Genomic DNA, 26,483 nt, shown 5'->3' with positions numbered 1-26,483 from the left:
ATCAGTGTTTAAATGTTTCATATTTTAATTGTACTTTACCATAATCATGTGACACTCAAAGGTGTCTGACAAAGTGAGATTCATCAACCAGAGAGCACATGTCAAAGTTTGAGTCACTTGATACAACTAAACCATCACTGACACATGTTCTATTCTTGATAAATCTGACCTTCTCCAAGTTGCTGTGACTGTGATAGGTTTCTGGTCATTGTTCTCTGAATATATTGAGAATTGTGTTCTTTCAATCTTTTACAAACAATTATGTGACTTTACTTTCATATTTTCGTATTTTTGGAAAACATCTCAAAGGGGGTTTATTACTGATATCACATGAGTATTGGATATTGGATGTCATTGACATGTAAGTTGCAAGTTTTGTGTAGTCATGTAACTAGAAATGTAAATGGCGAGTACCAGGTCCAATTTTATCAATGTTGTAGTTTCGTCTTGACTGGATTAAACACAGGATGATTATAATACTCAAAATTTCTCAGAAAATAAATAATTTTCTATTGATTTCATGCAATTATCACTTGATGTAAATGTCATTTAAGTTTTCTAGACCCACTGGTGAGTGGCCACCTGATGCTGACACCACATTGGTGACACATTCAAACTTTTTGATAGACAACTTACTCTGACCGTACACACCAACATAAATATTGAAATATCATAAATGCGGTGGGAAGGATGAGAGGAAACTCAGACTAATACTGATGGCGCTGCTAATAATAGCCCAAGGAAGCTTCTTTTCATTACATGATCATTAAAGGTCATAAACAAAAGTGGACTGTCTTTTGATCACAGTGAATTTAAGCAACTGCTTAATCTATCAGTAGTTAAAAGTGTGAACAACTGTTTTCAGGCCTAATTATACCAACTGCCTTGACAAAAAGGCTGTCATTTATTTCATTATAACAGGTTGGCTGTCACTTAGTAATTTTATTTGGTAGCTGTTTCTACTGATAATGACATAAAAGTGTTTGCATGTGTAAGAGAGAGAGAGAGAGATATCAGTTAGTACATGTAAGGAGTAGTAGTTTTCTTGATTTGGTGATGTAATTAAATCACCAGATTGGTTTCATAAGGCATTAAATGACAAGCAGAGTCAGGTACTGATAAATGCACACAGTTGCTTCTCTTTCAGAGAGATGATAACACCTTGGTATTGGTTAGTCAAAAAAGTCCAAGTGAGGAGACAGTATCCATTATTGAAACTTATTAAATGTTATTTTTCTTTATTCCAAATAGAATAATACATGTGGTATAATAATAATGGTAATACAACTAATGCTAATGGTATTTGGTTCATAATGCATACATTTTTGTCATGAACCAAGAATTAGAGCTAGACCTGGCTTCAGAGGTCACCTGTCTACAAAGGCCACTATTGCTTTTTCCACTGAATAGCTGCAGTAGACAGGTTTGACTGATGACTAAAAAGTTCTGAGTGTTTTTTTTCTTCATTTGTTTAATTTCATATTAGAAATTTTATAATGAAAACAGATGTACTTTTAGAAATGCTCTGACATGCCATTTCTATTGTTTTTTCTTCAGGTTTTGGGTCAGACGCAGGACCATCGCCATCGGGTCCTTGTGGCAGCAGCCAAAAACATCAAAGTTTGGTTTATCAAAGTACATAAGATCAAGGCTATCTACCACACCTTGAACATGTTCAACCTTGATGTCACTCAGAAATGTCTGATTGCAGAGTGCTGGTGTCCTGTGACAGATTTAGACCGAATTCAGCAGGCTCTGCGTAGGGGAAATGTAAGTCTTCTCTCAGACCCAAGAGTTTGGACCTAACTGATTTAGCTGCATGCCCATGCAGCTGTAGGTTTTCAGGAGGGCCAGTTATTACTGACGACTGTAGACCAATTATTCCAGCTACATTTTTTTAAAAGTTATTGAAGTTTGTTAGGAGGACACATTGATTTTATGTAGGGCCAATTAATTTCAATGCCTGGTCAGTTGGCCAATTGAAAAACAAAATATCTGTTTAAAGTCAACCACTGTAATAGATAGTTTCCATTTGTTAAAAACCAAACATACACTGTAAATGACATTTGATCATGATAATTTGAACATACCATTTAGTAAATATACTCTGCTTATTAATAAATTTAACAAGAGAGTTCATTGACAGTGGATTATATTACAGTATTAGACTTGGTTGGAGAATTAAGAGTGGTACAGTCAGCTATCAAATTGACTCTCAAACTGCAAGTCAGAAGACACTGAATGTTGTGAATTGCAGTGTATCCAATATTTCATCAAAAAACATGGCAATATGTTCTAGAACTGAAACAAATAGCTGCATATTCAAATCTGTATGCTTGTTTTGCGAATATTCAAAAATGTAAAATTAGTAATTGAATATTTGTTTGCTTATATAATGAGCGTGGCATCATTTTGCAAACAAAACAAACATTGCAAATTATAAACTGTGCTGTGTTGAATTCGTTTACAAGGGAACAACTTAACCCTGTTAAGTCTCAAAGTTCTACATTGTTTTGCAATACACGATCCCTCACTGCTGTATTGTTGGAGAAAAGAAATGAAAATTGTACTCTGCCTTTAAATTGCACATGTTTAATTCTTGTACATACCAGATACATAAACCGAATGTGAAAAATGGTTGTTGAAGTCTGAACATTATGCTTAGGGCTGTTCCAGTAAAACATATATCCCCCAAGGGACGGTACTTCAAAAAAACTTCTGTAGGAGGTTGTGTTTCAAAACTGTTTTGATTCTGACAGTGGAAAGTTGGTTAGGAAAATCACTTCTGTTGTGGGTTGTGTTAACAAAATGAGAAATTGCTTTTGGGTTGTCAGACGAAGAAATAAAAAGAATAAATATTTAAAGTCGCATTAAAAAACCCTTCTTGTGGTCTAATGTAAATAAAAACATTAGCTCAGAAAATGATGCCAGTACACGTGAGTGCACTAATTTGTATGAATTCATGTACTTTTAAAGCAGTGATATGCATTCCACAAATTACGTCAATGTCATGGATATAAAACGTGCTTTGTGCATTATGCAATATTCATTAAACTTTTAACTTTAAAAGTGCATTTCATGATGTAATTCGTGCTGCCAGTAGCGGTCTCGCAGTGCTTTATGCGACATCGAGTTGGCTGGATACTTCGGTTCGACATGAATGGCTGTTAAACTAAAATTGATTGGTTCATTGGGCCGTGGAACAAGCATTTTATGGTAGTTTTAACCTTATTTTCATCATGGAAGTTTTACAAATGCATGTTTCGAATAAAGGTTCACACAGCAAACCAAAATGGCTGAATCACGACAGGGTTTATCTTCAAAGGATGTTTTCAGTCGGCAAATACTGGCTGGTTATAGCTATGAAGACAATGAATTTCATGTATATTGGTCTGTTGATTGATTGATTGATTGATTGATTTTTAACGGCGCATCAGCACTGTTAGGCTATTTAGTGCCAAAAAAAGTGTTATTTGTATAATCTTTTAAAAATTATAAAAGGTCCTATATCGACCAGCGATATAAAATAACAAATGGTTGAAATTAAAAATGGTAAGATGGTAACGGTGCAAAATAAAGCTTCCCGATCAACGGGAGATGTAAATGTTCTATGTTAATGAAAAAAGATGAAAGGTATTAAAATGGGACGCTATATATATTGCATAAAACTGCACAAGGTGATAGCATAAAAGTCAGAGTTTGGAGTAAATATTTACGGCTTTCAGGAACTCTATAATATGAGTGATGTTTATAGTATCAAAAAGTTCTTTCATGTCATGCACAATGTAATAACGATCGCACGTAGGTTGCAGGTCAAAGCACTCTATCATAAAGTGCTTGACAGTGAATGGTTCATTGCAAGAAATGCACTCTGGTGGGTCTTCACCTTTTAGTATGTGGGTGTGGGTGATATAAGTATGACCAATTCGGATTCTTGCAATGACTACCTCCTCCCTACGAATGGTTCTGTAGGAAGGAGTCCATTCTCCTAGAGTTGGCTTGATTGCATGAAGTTTGTTATTCACGGCATCATTCCATGATGCCTGCCACTTCTGACGAAAGAACTTTCTGATACAAGGTTTAATATATATTGGTCTGTTGAACATTGGGAAAATGTCACTGGAAATACCAGTGTATGATTTTGAGCCAAAAATTGATGTTGAGTGCGAGTCTGATATACATGTTGAATGGACAATGTGCTAGTTATATTTATTTAAGATACCCATGTCTGAACAAGCAGACCATGGGAATGTTGGACTTAAAACCCTAATACAGCATTATGGATAGAAAAAATCTGGCATAAGAGGCAGCAAAGCACTGGTTCAAGGAAGTGAATCTTTGGCAGAGTTCATGTTAATGAAAACTCTGAGGTCTAGGAAATGCTTAATCATGCGTATTTGGATGCCAATTTTGGGACGCAGAAAATCACTTAGGCAGTAGTCCTCCATACACATGTAATAGGTGGGCGGCAAAATTCAAAGACTTGCCAGTCTTGCTTCAGCCACCTGCATAGTGGGAAAATGTGTTGATGAATTAGCTGTGTTGATATTTACAATGACAGAATTTAGTGGCTGAAAGGCCCCCCCCTCCATGTACATGTCACCATTATGAGTACATCAAAAGAACTTGCTGCAATAGCTGGGCAGCAAGATCAAGGCTTTGACTGGCAGCTGGGTGGGAAAATCTGCTAATATTTACAGTGCTTGAATTCAGAGGCAGAAAGACCCAGCAATGTACATGTCATTTATAACAGTACATCAAATAAACAACTTTAGCTTTTGTTATTGTGTTCATTTCCAAGTATAGCAGAATAAGCAGTGCACGTGATCTCAGAATCATGACATGTTGAGACTTAGACTTGAATGAGTATTTTGGGGTTCAACGGCAAACTTATGAAGATTGTAGCAGGGTTCAGGAGAGTACTAAATTTGCTAGAACTGATAGTTTGGATGGAACAGAAGCCAAGTGTAAGAAAGTATGTGATGCCTAGCTTAGTGCTTTGAATAAGAGCTTCCTTGGATTGACAAAATTCAGACTCACTCTGATGGACAAATAAGAGCTATGTCAGTGTTATAAAGAATGTAGAAATTAAACTCAATGGCAACCAATAGTTCTTATAATTTGCGTAGTTTTCTGGGAGGGAACTGCAACTTTTGCTGGTAGGAAAATTGGATTCTTGGACTCCTAGTTTTAAAATCCTAGCGAGACCTCTGGAAAACTTTTCTTTTAGAAACACGATATCCAAGAGAGAATACCCATGAGGCCATACCTTTGAGATGTTGAAAATTGCACCACCATAAAGAACAGTAACTTGTTCAAGATAGCTGTGCATATGTGTTTCAGACAGCAGGCAATGAAAGGAGTTCTCAGCACAGAATAATATTCATACACAGGGGAGGAATATCATATTAATTTTAGAAACAATTAACAGATTAATGCTCATAGGGAACATAAGAGAATCCCCGTACAATATAATTACATTATGTAGATCTCTAGTTAGCAGAACCACTATGGCAACAAAAGAATAACGATACAAACTTTCATATCATGCAGATGTATTACCAAATGATGTACATGCTCTCTATGTGCAAAAATTAAATGACATTAAACATAAGAGACTGACTGATCTGTGTAAACTGTAAAACAAGATGGATAAAATTTGTCGTGTTTGTGTTCAGTTCTTCCTATGTATATTTTGATCATGGTGATATTTTCTGCAGACCTTTTGGCACTTAGTTTCAAGCCATCATTGGTATTTGTGTTACAAATTGGATTACTATTATCTAGTACACAACATTTTGAAGCAGTGTCATTAACTAATGAAATTGATGAAAAAAATACTTGATGTCATTCTGATATATGGATTCTTTACTATACTACTAATCTGTTCATCCTGATTCTTTTTTACTGTCTCCTTTAGTTTTATTGGTACCAGTACTTGTAATAAAATTGTAACTTCTATTTTCTTGCATCTAAATATTTGTAATCATGTATTATTGTCAAAAGGTAAAATGTGCTTAGTTTTGTTGTAAAATCTAAAACTAAAATAAAAAAACTATTAATTAACAAGGGACTAAAGTAAAAAGTGGGTCAACAGAAATTATTGCAATATTACAGTGTTGTTAGAAACAACGGAATAGTTGTACATGGTGTATTTTGCAAAGTTGTAGAACCAGCACTCATATTGTCACCACATTATTTCTGCATATTTCTATCAGTAGTTTCCCAGTGGTATTAATAACAATGAATCCTAGCATCTGACCACACATTTAAAGCAATACAAGATTTAACTATTGTTCTAATCAAAAGCAGCATGCCTGAGAACAAAGAAAAATAGCAAAACATAGTGATCACTTTAGTAAACACACAGTTTAGTAAGGATACAAATTCATGATTTCTGTATTAGAATAGAAATCCCTATTATAAAATCTGTATTCATGGATGCTAAAATAGTAGGTATTAAGGGACTGATCAGTGACATATACAGATAATAAGCCACCATGAAAATTTGTGATTTCACAGTATCAGAGACATACATGGCTGACAAACAAACAAAAGGACAAAAGAATGATTATAATGAATGAATACAAATAAAAAATATGCAGTAGATTATATGATCTATAAGAATTCAGTATATTACCTCCAGCCAGCTGTCATTTAAATCGCTTCTGTCCCCATCCCAATATTAAAATCGCTTCTACTGCCCACTAGCCCATAGCCCGAAATTATGTTTAAAAAATATGCTTCTGTAGGGGGCAGTGATTTTTTTATTAAAACATATCTGGCGGTAGATCATAATTGTTTTTAATTGCTTCTGTTGCGTGTTGATTGAATTTGAAAGTGCCTTCCCCCGGGAGGTATTTGTTTAATGGAACAGCCCTTAGCATCAAGTCTCATGTGTAATTTCATCATATTTGCATCTACAGGTGCAAATAGAGGTCAGACGACAAATTACCTTTGTATTTTATCTTTAGTTTTGTTTCTTTTTTAATGCATAAGTTCAGATAAGTCTAAACAATACTATATTATCTACTAGTTCAGCCATATGCATGTTATGTCAGTTACAACTTTATAACCAGGTTGTGAAAATCACAGGTAGAGAAAAAGTAAAAGTTTTATAAATGTTCATGGAGTGACTGACAGAGCAAAGTTTACACCCCATAGAGTCAGTAATAAATGTTCATGAAAACTTTGCACATTATTTATTATGGTATATATTATGGTATATTTGTGATATGTCATGTCCACTTGTTAGCTAACGGAGAGTCTCCTGTTGAGTTCATTACCTTTTTCAGCTTATTCTGGTTTTGTAATCATTGGACATATCTAATGTAAAGGGCCACTTTGATTGTTCTGATTGCCTGCCAGGTGTTAATTGCTTAGAACAGTGGTGAGAAACATGTCCCTACTCATTTTTTGCTTTAGTATGGGGTTGATATTACATCATCAGTAGCCCAGTAGCAGTCTAAATCAGATATATGTATAAAACCCATTGCTATAATAAAGTGCAAAAGAGAGCTTCATCTGATCAGGTGTGACTGCCATTTTCCCATGTGACCATTCTCTTTCAAGTTTGCCTTATTTACTTTCTGATTTGCTTAATAATTTGTTTGATTTGCTATCAGATGTAATAACGCATCATAAAATAAATCCTTAAATATATATGTTCAGTATTTGCCATCTTTACATTTAATATGTGTGTGTGGTGGGGGTGATCAGCAGGTCACATTTTTTTTCCACCCTGCATGTACATCAGACTCCTTTTCAACATCATGTTCTGTTCAACATAATTTCATGCTCAAAATCACTCACAGGTACCTCCAACAACACTTTCCTAACTCCAATAATATCATCTTCAAATCTTTCCAAATCATTGTCATCATCACTATCTGCACAGTATATGTTGAAAGAAAATGATTTTATTCTGTGTCACCTATTAAAAAAAATTCCAGGTGGCATGTGTTTATAAGCAAGTATTTGTAAATCTTCTTTGCCAAATGCATAGCCCCAATGTGCCTATGAAATAAAGTTTTACAAGCAATCATGGCAAGTTGAAGTTGTAGGACATGTGCATTGTTACTTACCTGAACAATTACTTAAGTTGCAACAGGCACTTTGAGACCTTAACTGTCAGTACGACCATGTCATGACTGATACATTGTGGATTAAATCTCCTGAAATTCAAACATAGCGTTTGAATGATTCCCATTTTAACAACACCAGTCACTTGGACTATTTCAGTTTATCAACCAATGATAAATGTAAATGTCTGTTAATTTGGTCATCCATATTTGAATCATACTTCAAACAGACAAATAAGATTTCTTTAAGCAAACTTCTGTGCATCTGTTACAAATCATGAACTTAAAGTAAGTTAAAGAAAGTAGCAAAACCAACAAGTTTTGTAAAAGTTAACAAATAATTTAATTCTCTAAGTTATAAAATGAAATTTTAAGAGGAGCTTACAGTAATATGAATTATATCCAAAATAATTTAAAAAGTTCTATCACAAATCCAGAAGAATAGTGTTCCAAACGAATTTCAGGTTTCGAATGTGACGATGTACCAGTATTTTTGAACGTGCTGAGGTGCCAAAAATTGATGTATTCACAATGGCATTGTCCAAAATTCCTTTGAATGAATTCACAATAGTCCCAGAATACTAATTTAGTCCAAAGTCAGTGGGCACATTGTAATCCCAGTGAATAATTCAGACAAATGGTTCCTCTCAAAATTATATCTAAACACAACATTAAATACATCTGCAGATTGTTTTAAAAGCAGAACATAGGAAAATAGGAACTAGCAATAAATGAATTGTTCAACTCTGACCTTATATACTTCTTCATGACTCTGTTACAGTTTAGAGTCACATTACCGCATACATGACTTGTGTCGCAATACAACCCACCTGACTTAATCATCCCATTGGAAAGTACCCCAATCTTGTCAGCAGGTTCAATATATAAAACATGAAAACAAATAAATAATTTGTTCATAGCCTCACTGCAATCTACAATATAGATATTCAATACAGACATATTAAGCAATATTTTGTAAGGTCATTAATTAATAATGGTAGATATGTTTCTTAGATTTTTCATTTGATAGACCGAATATTGAGGACCTAGGAAAGTAGTAAGATACACAGATTTGACCCATTTTCAAGACCCATTTTCAAACGGATTTTATTTTCCAGGAGCGCAGTGGGAGCTCTGTTCCATCCATACTGAACAGGATGCACACCAAAGAGGAGCCCCCCACTTATAACAGAACCAACAAGTTTACTGAGGTGTTTCAGTCGATGGTTGACTCGTATGGAGTTGCGACCTACAGAGAAATCAATCCAGGTGAATAGCTTGTAAAGTATTTGTGTACAGACCATGGATTGTACAGTAATTACATTCTCTTTGAATCTCTGCAGTCTTTAATTCAGTTTCTGGTTCCAGAACATGGCAGGAGTAAGCGTTGATTTGTCCAGGGTGGATTTTGTCTGAGGTTACTGATATCTGAACTTTGGAGGGTCCATTTTATAACACTTTCAGAAATTGTTAATAAGTTTGCATAAAGTTAATAAAAATTATTAAATAATCAGCACCATTCAGACATTAGATTCTATACAAATTGGGTTTAAAGACCAGCTTTATTAATGCATTAACTACAAATAAATAATAATAATAGATATGATGCATAGTAGGCTTCTGGAATACTGTCAGGGCAGGATACTGGTTTCCACTGGTTGGGATAGGGTGCCAGTTACCTGGCACGGCAATTTAAGTACTGACAAATCTCTTCTAGGGACAGGGCCACAGGTGGCTGAGTGGTCTAAAGTGCTCACTGTTTACCAATCGATCCCTGGCTGAGTCATACCAAAGACTTACAAAATGGTACTAACAGCTGCCTCGCTAGGCACTCAGCATTATGAGGTTAGTGTTAGGACTGGTCGGCCTGGTGTCAGGATAATTTGACTGGGTGGAACATCATGCTACATGTCTGCTGCATGATGCCCCAGTGGTAGACATCACTATAAACCGCCACACGTAGCGATATGACTGAAAAATTGTTAAAGCTATGATAAAACTCCAAGTCACACACACACACACACACACTTACCATTCGATACCATCTCACCTCAGTTTTCATGGATATGGGGTTGGCCAACATGGATATGTGAGAAAACTTTCTAGTATCTTCCCGTGGGACTGTGGTTGTTACAGGGGTTTTGCCATGTTATTCCTTCCACCGGTTATACTGGCTACCATGCATAGCCTATTAAGTGTTGCAAAATAGTATTGAACCCACAACAACATCTCTGAGTACAGCATCTTTCTGAGCGGTCATTTTGATGCCCTTCCTTGGTGCATTGTCAATATTATTTCCACTGCGAATGGAAAATTGGGGTAAATGGCGACAAGTTGATGTACATGTAAAATGTTACCATGTGTAATGTATTAAACCTGTTGATTTAAGACAGGGCAACCCACAAAGGAGGGCATTGTGCACCCCAGAAATGGCAGGATGCTACCTTGGGGTGGCAAAGTACATTGTTCATGTAAACAGGCTAGGAACGAGTAGCAGAATTTCTTGCACATACATTGTGTTTTTTCAAGTTATGTCTTTCTGTCTGTCTGCTCCTGACTTTTTCATTTTTGTCCCGTTGAATTTTGCTTGTCTATTATGTTATTTGTTTATTCAGTCTGTTCTGTCTGCTTACATGTTAACATTTTGGCTGTACAGACCAAATTTAACTGACAACAATGCTATGTTGTTATACAGAATAGAGCGTCAAATGGCCAGTCAGTTCATATTTCTTTTGAATTGATACTTTTCTATATAATTTTGTAAGTTGATGACATTAACATTGAGTTCAGTGATTTAATGACTTTATACTAATATTGTTTCTTACTTTTCTCCAGCTCCTTACACAATAATCTCATTCCCGTTCCTGTTTGCTATGATGTTTGGTGACACAGGCCATGGGGCAATCATGTTTCTCTTTGCCCTATACATGGTCATCAGGGAGAAAGCCTTGCAGGCAAGAAAGATTGAAAATGAGGTGAGTTTTAGCTTTTCTAGGTTCAAGAAGTGAATTGTGTTGTTTGCAGATCTTTGTTATAGTGAATGCATTGTTAAATCACACTCGTATAAATATTAATGTGTTCTTTCCAACTGAGGGGCTGCAAAACATGAGTAAAATTAAAATGTTTCATTGCTTGAATGTTGTTTAATGGCACAAAGCCATTGGTTTAAAGTGCCTTACTCGGAGACACCATACCTTGTTTAGGTTGGATCCAAAAGCGCAAACTTCTATAGCTCCGAACAGCATTGCAAATGATATCAACATCTGTAGCTCAATGAATTTTCATGTTATTGTCATTTAATGTAGCTTAAAGTAACTCATTCGTTTTGTGCATGAAGTATTTCAACACTGTTCAAATTGACATAGAGCAGGACACATATCATTAAATACATGCTAAAACATGGTTGTCTATTTACATCAAAATTTGTTATGCTGTCATGACCTCTGGAAGATTCTGTTTACTTATTAAGGAGATATTAGCTTTCCTATTTATCTATATTTGGCCATAAATTATTCACGTCCATTTGATTTCTTTGCAATATTAAAAACGGACTCTTCAGAATGAACATGGCAGAACACATGTACACAGACCAGTCTCTTGCAGTATATATTGAATGAATGGTGCTGTGTTTTATGTCAAAATGAATTATGTTTAAATCATTTGTGTATGAAACAATTTTGGTAATTTTAGCTACATTTCAAGATCCTGATATGAAACAAGTGAAAAATGAATATGGATATCATTCACAATGCTGTGTGGAATGAACTTTAGTCAAGTGCCACATACACTTACCACTGAGCCACTGTGGCCTTCTACAAAAGTTTGAATTAATAGAACCATGTCTTTCAGGAAATAAGAAGAAAGTTGGGGCCCCAGGTGGCATAGTGGGGTCCTAGGTGGTCTGGTGGTCCAAGGCACTATCCATTGCTGGTCACTGTTATCTCACCTCTGTCCACATGGGTTTTAGGCTTGGGCTTAGCCAATGTGGCTATTTGAGAAGGTGCCACTAGCTTCCTGTAAGTAAATGGTTGCTACCAGGGTTTGCCTGGGTTCTTTATCCACCAGTTATACTGGCTGTCATGTTTAGCCTGTCTTGCACTGAGAAATGGCACTAAACTCCACAACAACAACAGCAGAGGAAAGCTAATACAGATATTGATTGGTAATCATCCTTTTCTGTTTGATAAATCTGTTCAATTAAATGGAAAGTTACAAATCCTCAGTTTATGTTAAAAACTCTTTCATGTCTAATTGTGATTTACTTAATGATTGGCTGAAAAAGTCATTAAAATGGGGGGTAAATAGTAAGAAATCACAATAGATGTAACATGTGTACATTTTTTTACATGTCTGCTACTAATCATCAACAAGAAACATCAACAACAAAATAACTTTTGTTGTTATACAATTGAAATCTGTAGCTTCTCTTATTTGATCACTTTTATGGCAAGGTCTACAGCTCCCTTGAACAGCCATCATTTTACATTTGTTTTAGGCTATTTTGAGCTACACGATTTTCAGCCAAGTTTCGGACACTGCTCATTAGACATGCATAATGTGTTTTGAGGTAAATAATTTATCCAACTTAAGAACTTTGATATTGAGAAATATTATTGTTTTGTCATTTCCATGATTGCAACCAGTAAGATAAGAACCTAGGTTGGTGCTTTATTTTGTTTGTCGAATCCATGTTAGTAGGAAGCAAAGAATAGCATTCACATTTCCATTAGCAGAGTCATCAACAACAGTTTGTTTTAGTCAAAGTGTTTCATTTGTATATATTTCCTAAACTCCATGACAGATTCACATTATAGATGGGATGAATAATTATTATGAAGCAAAGAATATTCATTTCTAGATATGTTTGCATTTCACATTGACCTTGTGGTCAAGGTCACAGTCATACAAAATTTACATTAAGTTTTTTCATATTTCTTCTACTTCTTGATAGATTTTGTTCATACTACAAATGAATCACAATTACTCTAAGACACATCATTTTGTTGTTGTTCTTGTTGTAGGGTTTAATGCCTTTTTTCAGCACACAATAGGTTATACATGGTGGTCAGTATTAATGGCAGAGGAAGAACCTGGGAAAACCCCGGAAAGAACCACCGACCCACGAAAAGTTACTGGCAAGCTTTCCCACACATCATTTTGTGACACGCTTGCTCCTTATTTCTTGGTCATAGTCACAATGATAGAAAATTTGCATTAAGGGTATAGTTTTATGTAGTCTTATATTTCCTAAACTCCTTGGTGGGCTTTGTTCATAGATGTAATGAATCATTATGAAACAAAGACAGTTCATTCTGCAACACAGTTATTTGCCTCTTTGACATTGGGGTCATAGTCACATTGGAAATTTGTGTTGAATCATTATAAAGCTAAGACAAATTGTTCTGTGACATGCATACTCAGTATTTTGACCTCATGGTCAAGGTCACACATTTTATGTCAGTGTTTTGATGAAGGGCTCAACATGCATACCCAGGCTTTTCTCTTGTCAGTAGTTGACTAATTTAAGCAAGTTTTAAAATTAGGTGTATCAGAAGATTGCTGCAGTTTAGAATATTCCAGTATAATAGATCTTACTTAAATTTAAGTCTTAACTCATCTTGTAGCACTAATGTATTTAATAATCTTCCTCTTATTCTGGAGAAAAAAATGCCCTTTACAGACAAATATTTTATTTATATAGCAATTTATATTTTCATACAAGTTCTTTTTCAGAGAAATAGAGTTTTTAATATCGCCATTGCATCTGCAAAAAGTTGTCACATTAATTATATAGGAAGTGATAGTGGGCTGGTGAGCTCTATAGGTAGTGATAGTGGGCTGGTTATCTATATAGGCATACCATTACGCTTTTGGCATATTCATTACGCTTTTTCCACTAAACTATGCCTTATGCGTAAATGTATTCGGATTACACATTTTCAGTATATCCCCCTCCCCAAAAAATTAATAATTTGCTTTCTCATTTTTATTAACATCTCCTTAAACCCACAGACCATATTCTAGAAAAGACGGCTTCTATGTAACTACTACATAAGAGTACACTTGTCCTAAGACTTACATGCACTTTCCTAACACTTCTTATGTTCTATTTATAGCAGTTGCCCTATTTCCAAGAAGTAGGCTGGTTCTACTTTCAAACTTTTGACCTCAGTTTCTATTTATAGCAGCTGTATGGCTTAGTTAGGAGAGAACAGACTGGTTTTCTAACTTGTAATCTTTGCTGGCAGATACATTGTTCAAATTGATAACTGGTACAGAACCAGTCTGTAGGCATTTGGCGCTAAAAGTCAAGTCGGATTTATTCTAGTCGATGCGTGTGTTAGAGCAAAAACATTTTTCAAATAATTTCATAGATGGATTAGAAAAGATGAAAAATCAGTTCAGAGATTAATACATGAACTATATATTACAGCGTTCCATTCTAGGGCAGCTTCACACCCCTTGTGGGCTGTGTGGAAAGGATTTTAATATTGGTCATGGTGGTAAAACAAAGAAACCTTGATTTAACTCATTTTACTAACTCCAGTACTAAGGTAACTTCTTTTTTCACAGCAGAACTAAATTGTGGACACGAATTTTATAAATGCAGTGGTGTTATGTACCGAGTTCTTAAAAGGACATGAACTACCCCTAGCAGTAGAAGACTACCTTGGTCCTTTGTTCAAACAGATGTTTCTTGATTCCAAAGTTGCAAAAAATATGCATGTGCAAGAACAAAATCATCTAATATTGTTAGGTGTTTAACAGAAGATACTTAAAATTGCAGAAGCTATGAAAATTGGTCTGTTTAGTACTGCAGCAGACGAGAGTAGTGATTATAATGACAAAAAGTTGTACCCAGTCTGTGTAAGAGACTTTGACAGTGAAAAGGGCAAAGTCAGAGTACTCTTCTTTCATTACCAGAATTAACAGTAGATTCCACTAGAGAAAACAATTTTTTATTTGCTTGATAATGCTTTGAATATATATAAGTTGGCAGAACTGTATGGGTTTTCTGCTGGTGCTGCATAGTGATGTCTCTGTCATATGATGCACCATGCTACAGGAAAGACTGCTGATAAATTAGAAGAACTCCTGAAGTATCAAGTTGGCACTCCACTCTACCTGATAATGTACTTCATGGGGACAGAGTTGATTTTTTCATCTTATTTGCCAGCTAAAAGACCCAATAACAGGAAGATATGAATTTCCTCTTCTTTGTCAGGTTATGAAAGGAATATTGGTTCTTTACCATTCTAATGGTGACTGTGAGAGATTGTTAAGTATTGTTAACAAAAGTAAAACTGAATTTAGATCCAGGATCTGTAAGAACCCAGCACTTAGTGCTCTACTGGTGTGCAAAACATTTATAGTCTCAGCTGTTACAAAGTGTTTTGAAACGCAATATAAGAGTCTGTTGCTTTTTAAAGCTCAAGGTGTTATATACGAAAACTTGAAACAATAATAGATGTTAAAAGTCCAGAAGGATAAATAAATCATTTTGTACATATGCTCATTGGTTTTTTATAATTTTATATGTAAATTACTCTTTTTCTGCTCGGATTACTCTTTTTGTCCACTTGGAGTACACTTTTTCCTAGCCAGTGGTTGGCATGTATGATATGGGTAGTAATGGTGGGTTGGTTAGCTGTATAGTTAGTGGTATTGGGCTGGTTAGCTGTATATGAAGTGATAGTTGGCTGGTGAGCTATATAGTTAGTGGTTGTGGGCTGGTAAGTTATATAGGCAGTGAAAATAGGATGGTTAGCTATATATGAAGTGATAGTTGGCTGGTGAGCTATATAGGTAGTGATAGTGGGCTTGTAGTGTTAGCTACACCACTCCCCTCGATAACTCGTGCCCTGATAACTCGTGAACCTGCTTATAATGTGGTGTCAGGTGTGGATCCCATTTTTTAAGCCTGAAAATACCCCAAAAATGTATCCCTGTTTGTTAACTTGAAGAAAATCGCGATCAAAATTGGTAACGGAAACATTGATGTATCGCTTGTTTTATTGTTGAAAATGGTAGATAGGTCCTGGACAATTTTAATCAACACTACGAAATATCAAATTTAAAAATAAACTCGTACAATTTTTTACATTTTCTTTCCAAACGACATTCCTAGTACACCGCAATTAACGATATGTAAGGAAATTTTGATCCATGAAAATGTCACTTACACCGAGTGGAGGCAGTACTTTAATAAATAAATACAAATTAAATAATTTCTTTATCAATTTGAAATTTGTGTTCTAGTTCCATCTTTTAGTTCCTTTTAAGTGTAATTGTCGTAAGTGCAATTTGTCCTGTTATAATTAAACATAAAATGCGTCAATCTACCGTAACAGCTATGTCCGCGAGCGTTTCTCTAAGAACCTAATTAAGTGCTGACCGTGTTTTGATAACTGACTTGCGGAAGTATTTGTTGTATTGTTGCACTGAATTAAAAGCTGTCCTTTATATTGTCATGTTAATTATGTCTTTTGAATAAAAGAAAGGAGGTGGAATAAAAGAAAAGTTGAAAGGCACAAAAATCGGACTAAAAATCTAGCGGCCTCGGTTGTATGTCGGGTGAACTCACTTCATTTGATCAATCGAACACTGTAATAAACGTTATTGTGTATGTAACAGAAACTACCTTAAATTAATTGACTCTTTCATAACTGTGATAAAGATAACAAGGCAGCAAAGCGAAAAGAATACTTTGTTAAATAAAGAGCTTGATTTCACAGATAAGGACCATTGTGGGCAAGCGAGTTTCAGAGAATTCTTGAACTGGCATTTAGAGATATCCTCAGGGATGATAAGAAATTTCATTATTACTTCCAGTGAAATCACGACATTAACATTGTACTAATTGAACAATAAATAATTGAGTTTCGCCGTAGACGTGTCACGAAATAAATGTCGCGTGGTTTTAAAAAAAGGAATCTTGTTTGGTGGTGTATCAACAGGTAGTCTAGTTCCCAAATTGTGGACTACCGATTTGGCAAGATACTATTAAATACCACTACATGAACCAGACTCATCAAGAAAACAAGAAGCAGTGACGTAATACACAGATTTTTTGCATACACGTGATGGTTGTTCAAATCATCTTTCATATGTTGGATATTTTCAGAAGAAAAAAAAGTTATTTAAACAGAATAACGAACAACTTCATTAGAAAAAGGACATTATTAAAAATTATTATCGACATGATTGTAAAATGAGGATTCAGTCATTAAACAGCCCAGTTCCCTAATGCCTCTCCCCCCATGGTTTTCTCGATGTCAAAGCAATTTTTTTCAATTTTTGGAGGTCCTTCAGTAACTCGCACCTCACTTACAGTGCGGTCTGTGTTTGTGGACCCAGTTATCGAGGGAGAGGTGTATAAAGGTAGTGATAGTAGGTTTGTTAGCTATGCGGGAAGTGATGTTGGGTTGGTTATCTATATAGTTAGTGATAGTTTGCTTGTGACCTATATAGAAAGTGAAAGTGGACTGGTTAGCTATAAAATTAGTGATAGTGTGCTGGCTGATTAACTATATAGGAGGTGATAGTGGGCTAATGGAGAAAAGAGACAAGTCTTTAGCAGGGTAGACCTGGCTAGTAATGACAATGATTTTTCATTTGACAAATTTGTTGTTTTTCTTGAGAAAAAATATTAATATTTACAGACATTTAATGTTTCTGGTAATTTTAGCTTCTGCTTGTGCAAGCACAGATAAAATGTTTCTCCTCTAACTACACAGATTAAACTTGTGTTGTTGCAGATCTGGGACATATTTTTCAATGGGAGGTTCATTATACTGCTGATGGGGGCATTCTCCATATACACTGGCCTTATCTACAACGACATCTTCTCCAAATCTGTCAATATCTTTGGATCATCATGGAATCCAAACAATAAGTAAGTACCTATTTCCTTCATTGGAATACGTTAACAATAAGTTGAGTGCATTTTGTAAAGGGAGTCTGAATGAATTGCGTATATATCATCTCCGGTTTAATAGTGTTTCAAAATGTGCAAGGATAAGTTGTCTTCTCTCCAAGGTTGTCTGCATGCTCTCATTTTAGCTCACTTGACTCGAGTCCAAGTGAGCATGTTGTTTGACCAAATGCATGTCATGCCCATCAGCAGTGATTATTTTGAACGTCTTCTCAAAACCACTAAAACTGGTTTCAACCAGACTCTGCAGACTGCATCCTGGAATGAAGACAACTGATTTGTGAAAATGATTCCAATCCGCCATCATGTACAGCCACTTAGGAAAACTTTTAAATAACTTCTCAAGAACCTCTCAACAGAATTTTACAAAAGTTGAAATAGCCATCAGATTATGCCATTATTATGTTGAAATGGAAAACATTCTAAAGACATTTCTCAGATACTTACAAACAGAATTTGAACAAATGATATGCAAAGCATTCTGAGCTAAGTAGCTTTCAAATTTATACAAATAATGCTGAGTCACCATCACATGCAATGGTAGCCATTAATAAAAATATAAAAATTGTAGAAGACTGCTGAAGAGAATTTATCAAATTTGATAACATGAATGTTGTCCACTGTTTTACAAATATTGTTGATTCACCATCAAATATGGGCATCATTACTAAAATAAAAAGCATTTAAATGACGTAGGAAATACCCCTCAACAGAATGTGACAAAATTTGAAGAGAAGCATACAGGCATGAAGGGGTAGCATTTTTTTTACAAACGAAACGAATATACCATCAAATATGACCACGGTAAAAAAAAATTGAAAATTTGACTAAAAGCATCTTGGAACACGGGGTTTTTAATCACATACACATGACAAAACAAATGATATTTAACACAAATAATTCTGGCATGTTTCAGGTTTGTACAAATGATTCATATATTGTCACAATTACTACAGATAAAATAACATTTAAACAACATTTTTTCACCATTAAATACACAACTTCACCATAGGAATAAATCTAGGCTACATCCTGTATACAGCCTTCCCATAAAGACTAAAAAATACCCCAATTTTTCTTTCTGTATATTATATAAACAAAGGGAGAACTAAATAGAATAAATATTTTTTCCTAATGTTTTGGCAGTGCAATAAGAACAGTATGAACTTAACATTGTGCAAGAATCTTATACATGAATGTTATCTTAATGACGAGTTTCCCAAGTGAATTTAGAGATAGCAGTGAACACAATGCCTTTAACATAAGTGGTGCTGTCTGAATGGGGTCTGTTAAAAATGGGAAAATGTTGCTCTATAGACATCCAGTATGGCTGACACAATAAACATTTTGAAAATCTTGTCAGTAATTCTACTGAATGGATGGGCATATTGACATGGGATTGATACCAAACGTCTTCTGTGTCTAGTTTGTCCTAAATTAAAATGAGGCTGATCTTAATCCAATATGGCAGCCACAGTGGCTAAATTACAAATGTCACTCAAGAATAGCAGATAGTTAAAACTCTCAGCATTGAAAAAAAAGAAAAGAAATGTAGTAGATTATAAGCGGGTATCTCTGCCAAAACACTCTTTTGTTTTAGGATGAGAGCAAGACCCCCCATGTTAGTCTAAACAAAATACAAAAACAACTTGTTGAACCAACAGCATCACTGTAATTATTGATTACCTGTCAAGAACTCATCACTGAATCATCATCATCATACAAAATAGGGTTGGATGAGATAAGCCTCCTCATACTCTACTACTGCAGTTTTCACTTGAAATCTCAAATGATTTATATTTATATTTCACATAAAATTGAACTGCAAGCAGTTTGTGCTTTGCACTCCACTATACCTAACATTGTCCTAAAATTTGGGTGAATCACTAGTGATTTACTGTAAGGGCTGTTCCAGTAAAACATATATTTCCCCCGGGGATGGCACTTCAAAAAAACTTCTGTAGGAGGTTGTGTTTCAAACTATTTTGATTCTGACAGTGGAAGGTTGGTTAGGAAAATCACTTCTGTTGTGGGTTGTGCTAACAAAATGAGAAATCGCTGGTGGGGTTGTCAGAAAGAAGAAGAAAAAAAAAACGAATATATATTTAAAATCGCATCTACCCCCTCTTAGCTGTCTAACGTGAATAAAACATTGGGTCAGAAAATGATGCCACAACACACGAGTGCACGTAATTTGTACGAATTCGCATACTTTTAAAGCAGTGATACGCGTTTAGCAAATTACGTCAATGCCGCGGATATAAAAAATGTGCTTTGCGCAGTATGCAATTTTTATTAAACTTTTAACTTTAAAAGTACATTTCGCGATGTAATTCACGCTGCCGCAGCTGTCTCAAAGCGCTTGATGCGACATCCAGATATCTGGATACCTCGGTTCGACATGAATGGCTGTTAAACTAAATTTGATTCGTTCATTGGCCCTGGAACAGGCATTTTATGGAGTTTTAGCCTTACTTTCGTCGTGGAAGTTTTACAAATGCGTGTTTCCAATAAGGGCCACACAGGAAACCAAAATGGTTGAATCACAACACGGTTTGTCTTCAGACGTTTTCAGTTGGCAAATACTGGCTGGTGATAGCTATGATGACAATGAATTTCATGTATATCGGTCTGTTGGACATTTGAAAAATGTCACTGGAAATACCAGTGTGTGATTTTGAGCCCAAAATTGATGCTGCGTGCAAGTCCGATGTACGTGTAGGATGGACAATATGCCGGTTACTGTCTAAACAAGCAGACTATGGGAATGTTGGACTAAAAACCCTAATACAGCATTATGGAAGAGAAAATCTGGCATAAGAGGCAGCAAAACACTGATTCAAGGAAGTGAATCTTTGGCAGGGTTCATGTTAGTGAAAACTGATAGAGGTCTCAGAAACGCTTATAATCATGCATATCTGAAAGCCAATTTTTTTTATTTAGGTGGGCGGTAAAATTTAAATACTTGCCAGTCCTGCTTCAGTCGCCTGCATAGTGGGAAAATGTGTGGATCAGTTAGCTGTGATGATATTTACGATGGCAGAATTTAGTGGTTGAAAGCCCCCCCCAATCGTCACCATTATAAGAGTACATCAAAAGAACATGCTGCAATAGCTAAGCGGCGAGATCAAAGGCTTTGACTGGCAGCTGGGTGGGAAAATCTGCTGATATTTACAGTGCTTGAATTCAGAGGCAGAAATACCCAGAGATGTACATGTGGTCTTTTATAACAGTACATCAAATAAACAACTTTAGCTTTCATTCTTGTGTTCATTTCCGAGTGTAGCAGAATAAGCAGTGCACGTGACCTCGGAATCATGACATGTTAAGACTTAGACTTGAATGAGTATTTTGGGGTTCAGCGGCAAACTGACGAAGATTGTGAGATTCAGGAGAGGGCTAAAGTTGCTAGAACTAATAGTCTGAAAGGGACATTAGCCAAGTGTAAGAAAGTGTGTGATGCCTAGCTTAGTGCTTTGAATAAGACCTTCCTTGGATCAAAAAAATTCAGACTCGCTTTGACAAGCAAGAGCTATGTCAGTGTTATAAAGAATGTAGAAATTAAACTCTATGGCAACCAATAGTTCTTATAATTGACTTAGTTTTCTGAGAGGGGACTGCAGCTTTTCCTGATGTGACTCATATTTTACCAAAATGGGAGCCATGGACTCTTAGTTTTAAAATCCTAACAAGACCACTGGTTCAGAACTTTTCTTTTTGGAACAGAGATATCCAAGAGAGAATACACATGGGGGCATACATGTGAGAAGTTGAAAATTGCACAACCATTAAGAACAGTAACTTGTTCAAGCTAGCATATGCATTTCAGACAGCAGGCAATGAAAGAAGTTCACAGCACAGAATAATATTTGTACACTGAGGAGGAGGATCATATTAAATTCAGAAACAATTAACAGATTAATGCTCATAGGGAACATAAGAGAATCCCCATACAACATAATTAAGTGTGTGTAGATCTCAAGTTGGCAGAACCACTAAGCAACAAAAGAATAAAAAGACAAACTTTTGTATCATGCAGATGTATGACCAAATGATGTACATGCTCTCTATTAAATGACATTAAACATAAGAGACTGACTGATCTGTGTAAACTCAAAGCAAGATGGATAAAATTTGTCCTGTTTGTGTTCAGTTCTTCCTATGTATATTTTGATCATGGTGATATTTTCTGCAGACCTTTTGGCACTTAGTTCCAAGCCATCATTTGGTATTTGTATTGCAAAATGGATAACTAAAAAAGTCTGTTATCTAGTATTATACATTTTTAAGTAGTATCATTAACTGATGATGAAATTGATGAAAAAATACTTGATGTCATTCTGATATATGGATTCTTTACTATACTACTAATCTGTTCATTCTGATTCTTTCTTTTTTACCATCTCCTTTAGTCTTACTGGTACCAGTGCTTTTAATAAAATTGTATCTTCTATTTTCTTGCAATCTAAATATTTGTAATGATGTGTTATTGTCAAAAGGTAAAATGTGCTTAGTGTTGTAAAATCTAAAACTATTAATTAACAAGGGACTAAAGTAAAAAGTGGACAGAAATTATTGCCATATTACAGTGCTGTTAGAAACAACGGAATAGTTGTACGAGATGTATTTTGCACAAAGTTGTAGAACTGGCGCTCATATTGTCACCACTTATTCTACCTAAATAATTATATCATTATTTCTGTATATTCCTATGACATTATTTTCCCAGTGGTAGTAATTTTCTGATCTGATGTTGTTCATTTCTTGTGTAATTTTTACACATCAAGAATTCTCACTGTATCATTAAAAAACAATGTAATCTGCACCAAATTGAGTTGTTTGAGAAGAAATTAATTTTTTTTACCCAAAAATCACTGAAGCTATGAGTTCTTGCATTAAAGTCTCACATTAAATAACATTTGAAGTAGCCACGATAGTAGTTTAGGATGCAACTGTACCAATTTCACCTTTGGTATATCCAAATCTTGAATGTGATGGAGGAACATAGCTCCAAAATAAACACATCAATTTTAGAACCTGTTCATTGACTATGAATTAAGTATCTGAATTGCTAGAAATGTTTTAATTCTGTTGACAACATCATAATTAGCTGTCAAATATGGAGTAAGCCTATATAGTCTTTATGCCATCCCAACCAAGACCTCACCACAACCACGTGACCATGCCCAATCACATCACAGTAATAATTGCTATACAACTAGAGATGACATCTCTTTGAGAATTTTGATTTCAGTAGAGCTGTAACAGAGTGGAACAGTAAGAAAGAGTGACAGATATTTAAGTGTTAGGGAGATCTTTAACGATGGCTATTCCCACCACCACCACTTCCTCATTGGAGATCACACTCACACAAAACACATCCTGAGTACATCCTGAAATCCTGGCAGCATCCCTGCAGAGGAGATAACTTGACTATTCAATTTTATTGGTCTCTGGTTATCCCATGGTATTTCTGTTACTTGAACATTATCTTACAGTGTGTCCATTTAGCATGGTCGATAAAGGCTTACAACCATTGAGAGTTGTTCAAGGACTCACATTACTACAGGTGTGAAAGAACGAGAACCATACTATAAATCAGTGATGATAAAAAAGAGTATATATGTGTTTGATTGTCCCTGATTGGTTGATAATGAAAGTAAGATTTTAGTAAAAACAATCTTTTGAGAGCTTGTCCAACTTGTAACTGAAAAAAGTGAGGGACATTGTTTTATTAACATAATTTCCATCCCTTTACAGACCCGAGTTTGGATGACTCATTACTGAAATCAGCAGCTGACTCTTTGGTGCAGTATTGAAAGCACACATTTCAAATTTGTATAGATCCAGAAAATGGTGCGGCTGTTATGTTTTTTTTTCTTCACAAAAGCTGTCGTCATAGATGTGCCTATACTGATATAAATTTGATCATGAGCACTCAAAATTTTAAGTTACTGAATTTTAATATCGTGGTGTTTGCACAAATTTACAGTGGGAACAGAATTAGTGCAGAGTCGTGAACTCTTGAGTTTTGTGCAGAAATATGGAATCCAAGCAGAATACATCCAGAAATGTAGAGGTTTTCAATCTTGGATTTAGTCTCCCCATTGTGTTTCACACTGATATGCATATTCGCAGAACATTTGTATAGTAGTAGGAAAAGTAATTGAGAAATTTAGATACATATCATAAACAAGACAAACAGTTTATGGGGGGAGAAGATCATAAGAACAGGCTGGAATGGAGAAGTATAATAATAACAATAATGAGTAGAAGTGTGCCTCTTTTTATATGTGCAACATTATTTTCTTAGCTTCAGTAAGAAATTTCATCAAAAGGAAGACAATAAAGGGTGTACAGTTAACTAAACCAATATGAATTTAGCTACTTAAAAGCTGTATCAAACTGATTTTAACCTTCTGGTCTGTTTCTGTCCATTCTGGTGATATGTCCACTGAATCAGTATGGTTGGAAAAAATATTTGGCAGATTTAAAAAATTAAAAATCTTTTGGCAGATTATGATTATACCCTACTTCTGCCTGAGAGATGTGAATAATTTTATTTCTTGGTTTGTTGATTGTGGTTGTTGCTCAGTTCAAATGCATCATTGAAAAACATTGATGCATTCTCAGACTTTGTTACAAATATTTATTACTGATGCATATCTCCAGATATTGGTGAATATAGCTTGAATAAGTTATAACAGTTCTAGTTGGAACAATGAACATTGTTAAGAGAAAATTTAAGTGAGCTAAAATGTAAACTTTTCGGCAGTGTGTGATGCAGGATTGCTCAAGACTTTTCCATCTCATATGCTCACCATGAAAAATCCATTTGTACCAACTGATGATGACATTTAGGTAACTGTCAGAAAGGCATAATTGATGATATTCTAAGGTTTCCAAAAATTACTGGAGTCAAAAGTTATAAACTCATGCAGCTGTGGCAAAAATGATTGACTAGTACCTTTGCTGCTGTTGCCACAGTTGATTAGTTGGTTGATTCAGTGTGGTTTTGATTTTGGGATTTTTGGCAATTTTTTTTACAATATATTAGGCGGAGGAAGAACCCCGAAAGAACACCAACCTAAATTGGTTGATCTGTGACACAAACTCACTCTGTGAGATGTTTAAGAGATGTAAAAACAAGCACCTTAGTACACTTGGGCACATGGAGCCTCTGTTGATTTGATGTTTATCTCCAACAGCTGAAGTCATTTATGAGATCTTGGGGTTTCAGTAGATCATTATGGCCTTTACACCATTTTCAGATGAAGAGAATCTATATATTGCAGCCAGTTTTACTGCTGAAGAAACAGTCCTTTTGAGACACCAAACACCACTTATGTAGAACCACTGACCTTCCACAAGTAACTGGCAACATTCTCATTAACACATTGGAGGCAAGTAATCACATGACAAGCATCTTGTACCACTGCCATGGAAGCCCCTCAGATCTGTATCACAAGACAAGCATCTTACACCACTCTGCCATGAAAGCCCCTCAGGCCATAGGTATAAGTCTCATATGAAAGACTAGAAGTGGGAGATAGAACCTGTGACAACTGGATTGAAAGTGCAGAATGTTACTGCTAGGCCATCAGTGATGATGATGCTGTTGACAATACAGTTAACTGCAATGACATTGATTTTATGAGTGCTCTGGGAAAAATGATTCCTTGACTTTCATCTATTTTTTTAAATCTATGATATAAAAATATTTGACTTGCTATATTTTTTTATAACTTTATATTAGTATTGCAACAAGGCATAAAAATAAGACATCGGTAACTGAAAAAGATGTTCTTGCAAGAAATGATATAGTAAAAAAAGTAAGCAAATGATGCAACATCACTTCCACAGGCATCATTGGTTTGTTTTCTGACAAATCATATAAGTTTACCAAAACATTTATTGGAAAAAATAATAACAATGAATCATAGAATCTGACCACACATTTAAAGCAATAGAAGATTTAACTATTATTCTAATCGAAAGCAGCATGCCTGAGAACAAAGAAAAATAGCAAGACATATTGATCACTTTAGGAAACACAGAGTTTAGTAAGGATACAAATTCATGATTTCTGTATTAGAATAGAAATATCTATTATAAAATATGTATTCATGGATGTTAAATTAGTAGGTATTAAAGGACTGATCAATGACATCTACAAATAATAAGCCACCATGAAAATCTGTGATTTCACAGTATCAAAGACATACTTGGCAGATGGACAAACAAACAAAAGGAAAAAAGACTGATTATAATGAATGAATACAAATAAAAATATGCAGTAGATTATATGATGTATATGAATTCAGTATATTACCTCCAGCCAGCTGTCATTTAAATTGCTTCTGTCCCCAACCCAGTATTAAAATTGCTTCAACCGCCCACTAACCCATAGCCAGAAATTATGTTAAAAAAATATACTTCTATAGGGGGCAGTGTTTCTCGATTAAAAC

The 26,483-nt window shown here is 35.2% G+C and overlaps 1 protein-coding gene across 4 annotated transcripts in view; it reads left to right on the top strand.

Annotated features, from left to right (window-relative positions):
- Positions 1-26,483, top strand: part of LOC149791935 (V-type proton ATPase 116 kDa subunit a 1-like) — a 139,215-nt gene that overhangs the window by 50,296 nt on the left and 62,436 nt on the right. For all 4 annotated transcript variants that reach the window (XM_089970455.1, XM_089970458.1, XM_089970454.1 and 1 more), the window contains exons 10-13: positions 1,558-1,770; positions 9,200-9,350; positions 10,917-11,056; positions 17,840-17,976. In XM_089970455.1, coding sequence (XP_089826581.1) covers positions 1,558-1,770; positions 9,200-9,350; positions 10,917-11,056; positions 17,840-17,976 — 641 coding nt within the window. The remainder of the gene's footprint in view (positions 1-1,557; positions 1,771-9,199; positions 9,351-10,916; positions 11,057-17,839; positions 17,977-26,483) is intronic.

This window comes from Sinohyriopsis cumingii, chromosome 9, assembly GCF_028554795.1.
Source record: "Sinohyriopsis cumingii isolate HCF-2022 chromosome 9, ASM2855479v2, whole genome shotgun sequence".
NCBI lineage: Eukaryota > Metazoa > Mollusca > Bivalvia > Unionida > Unionidae > Sinohyriopsis > Sinohyriopsis cumingii.
This window is presented reverse-complemented; position numbering and strand designations above follow the sequence as displayed.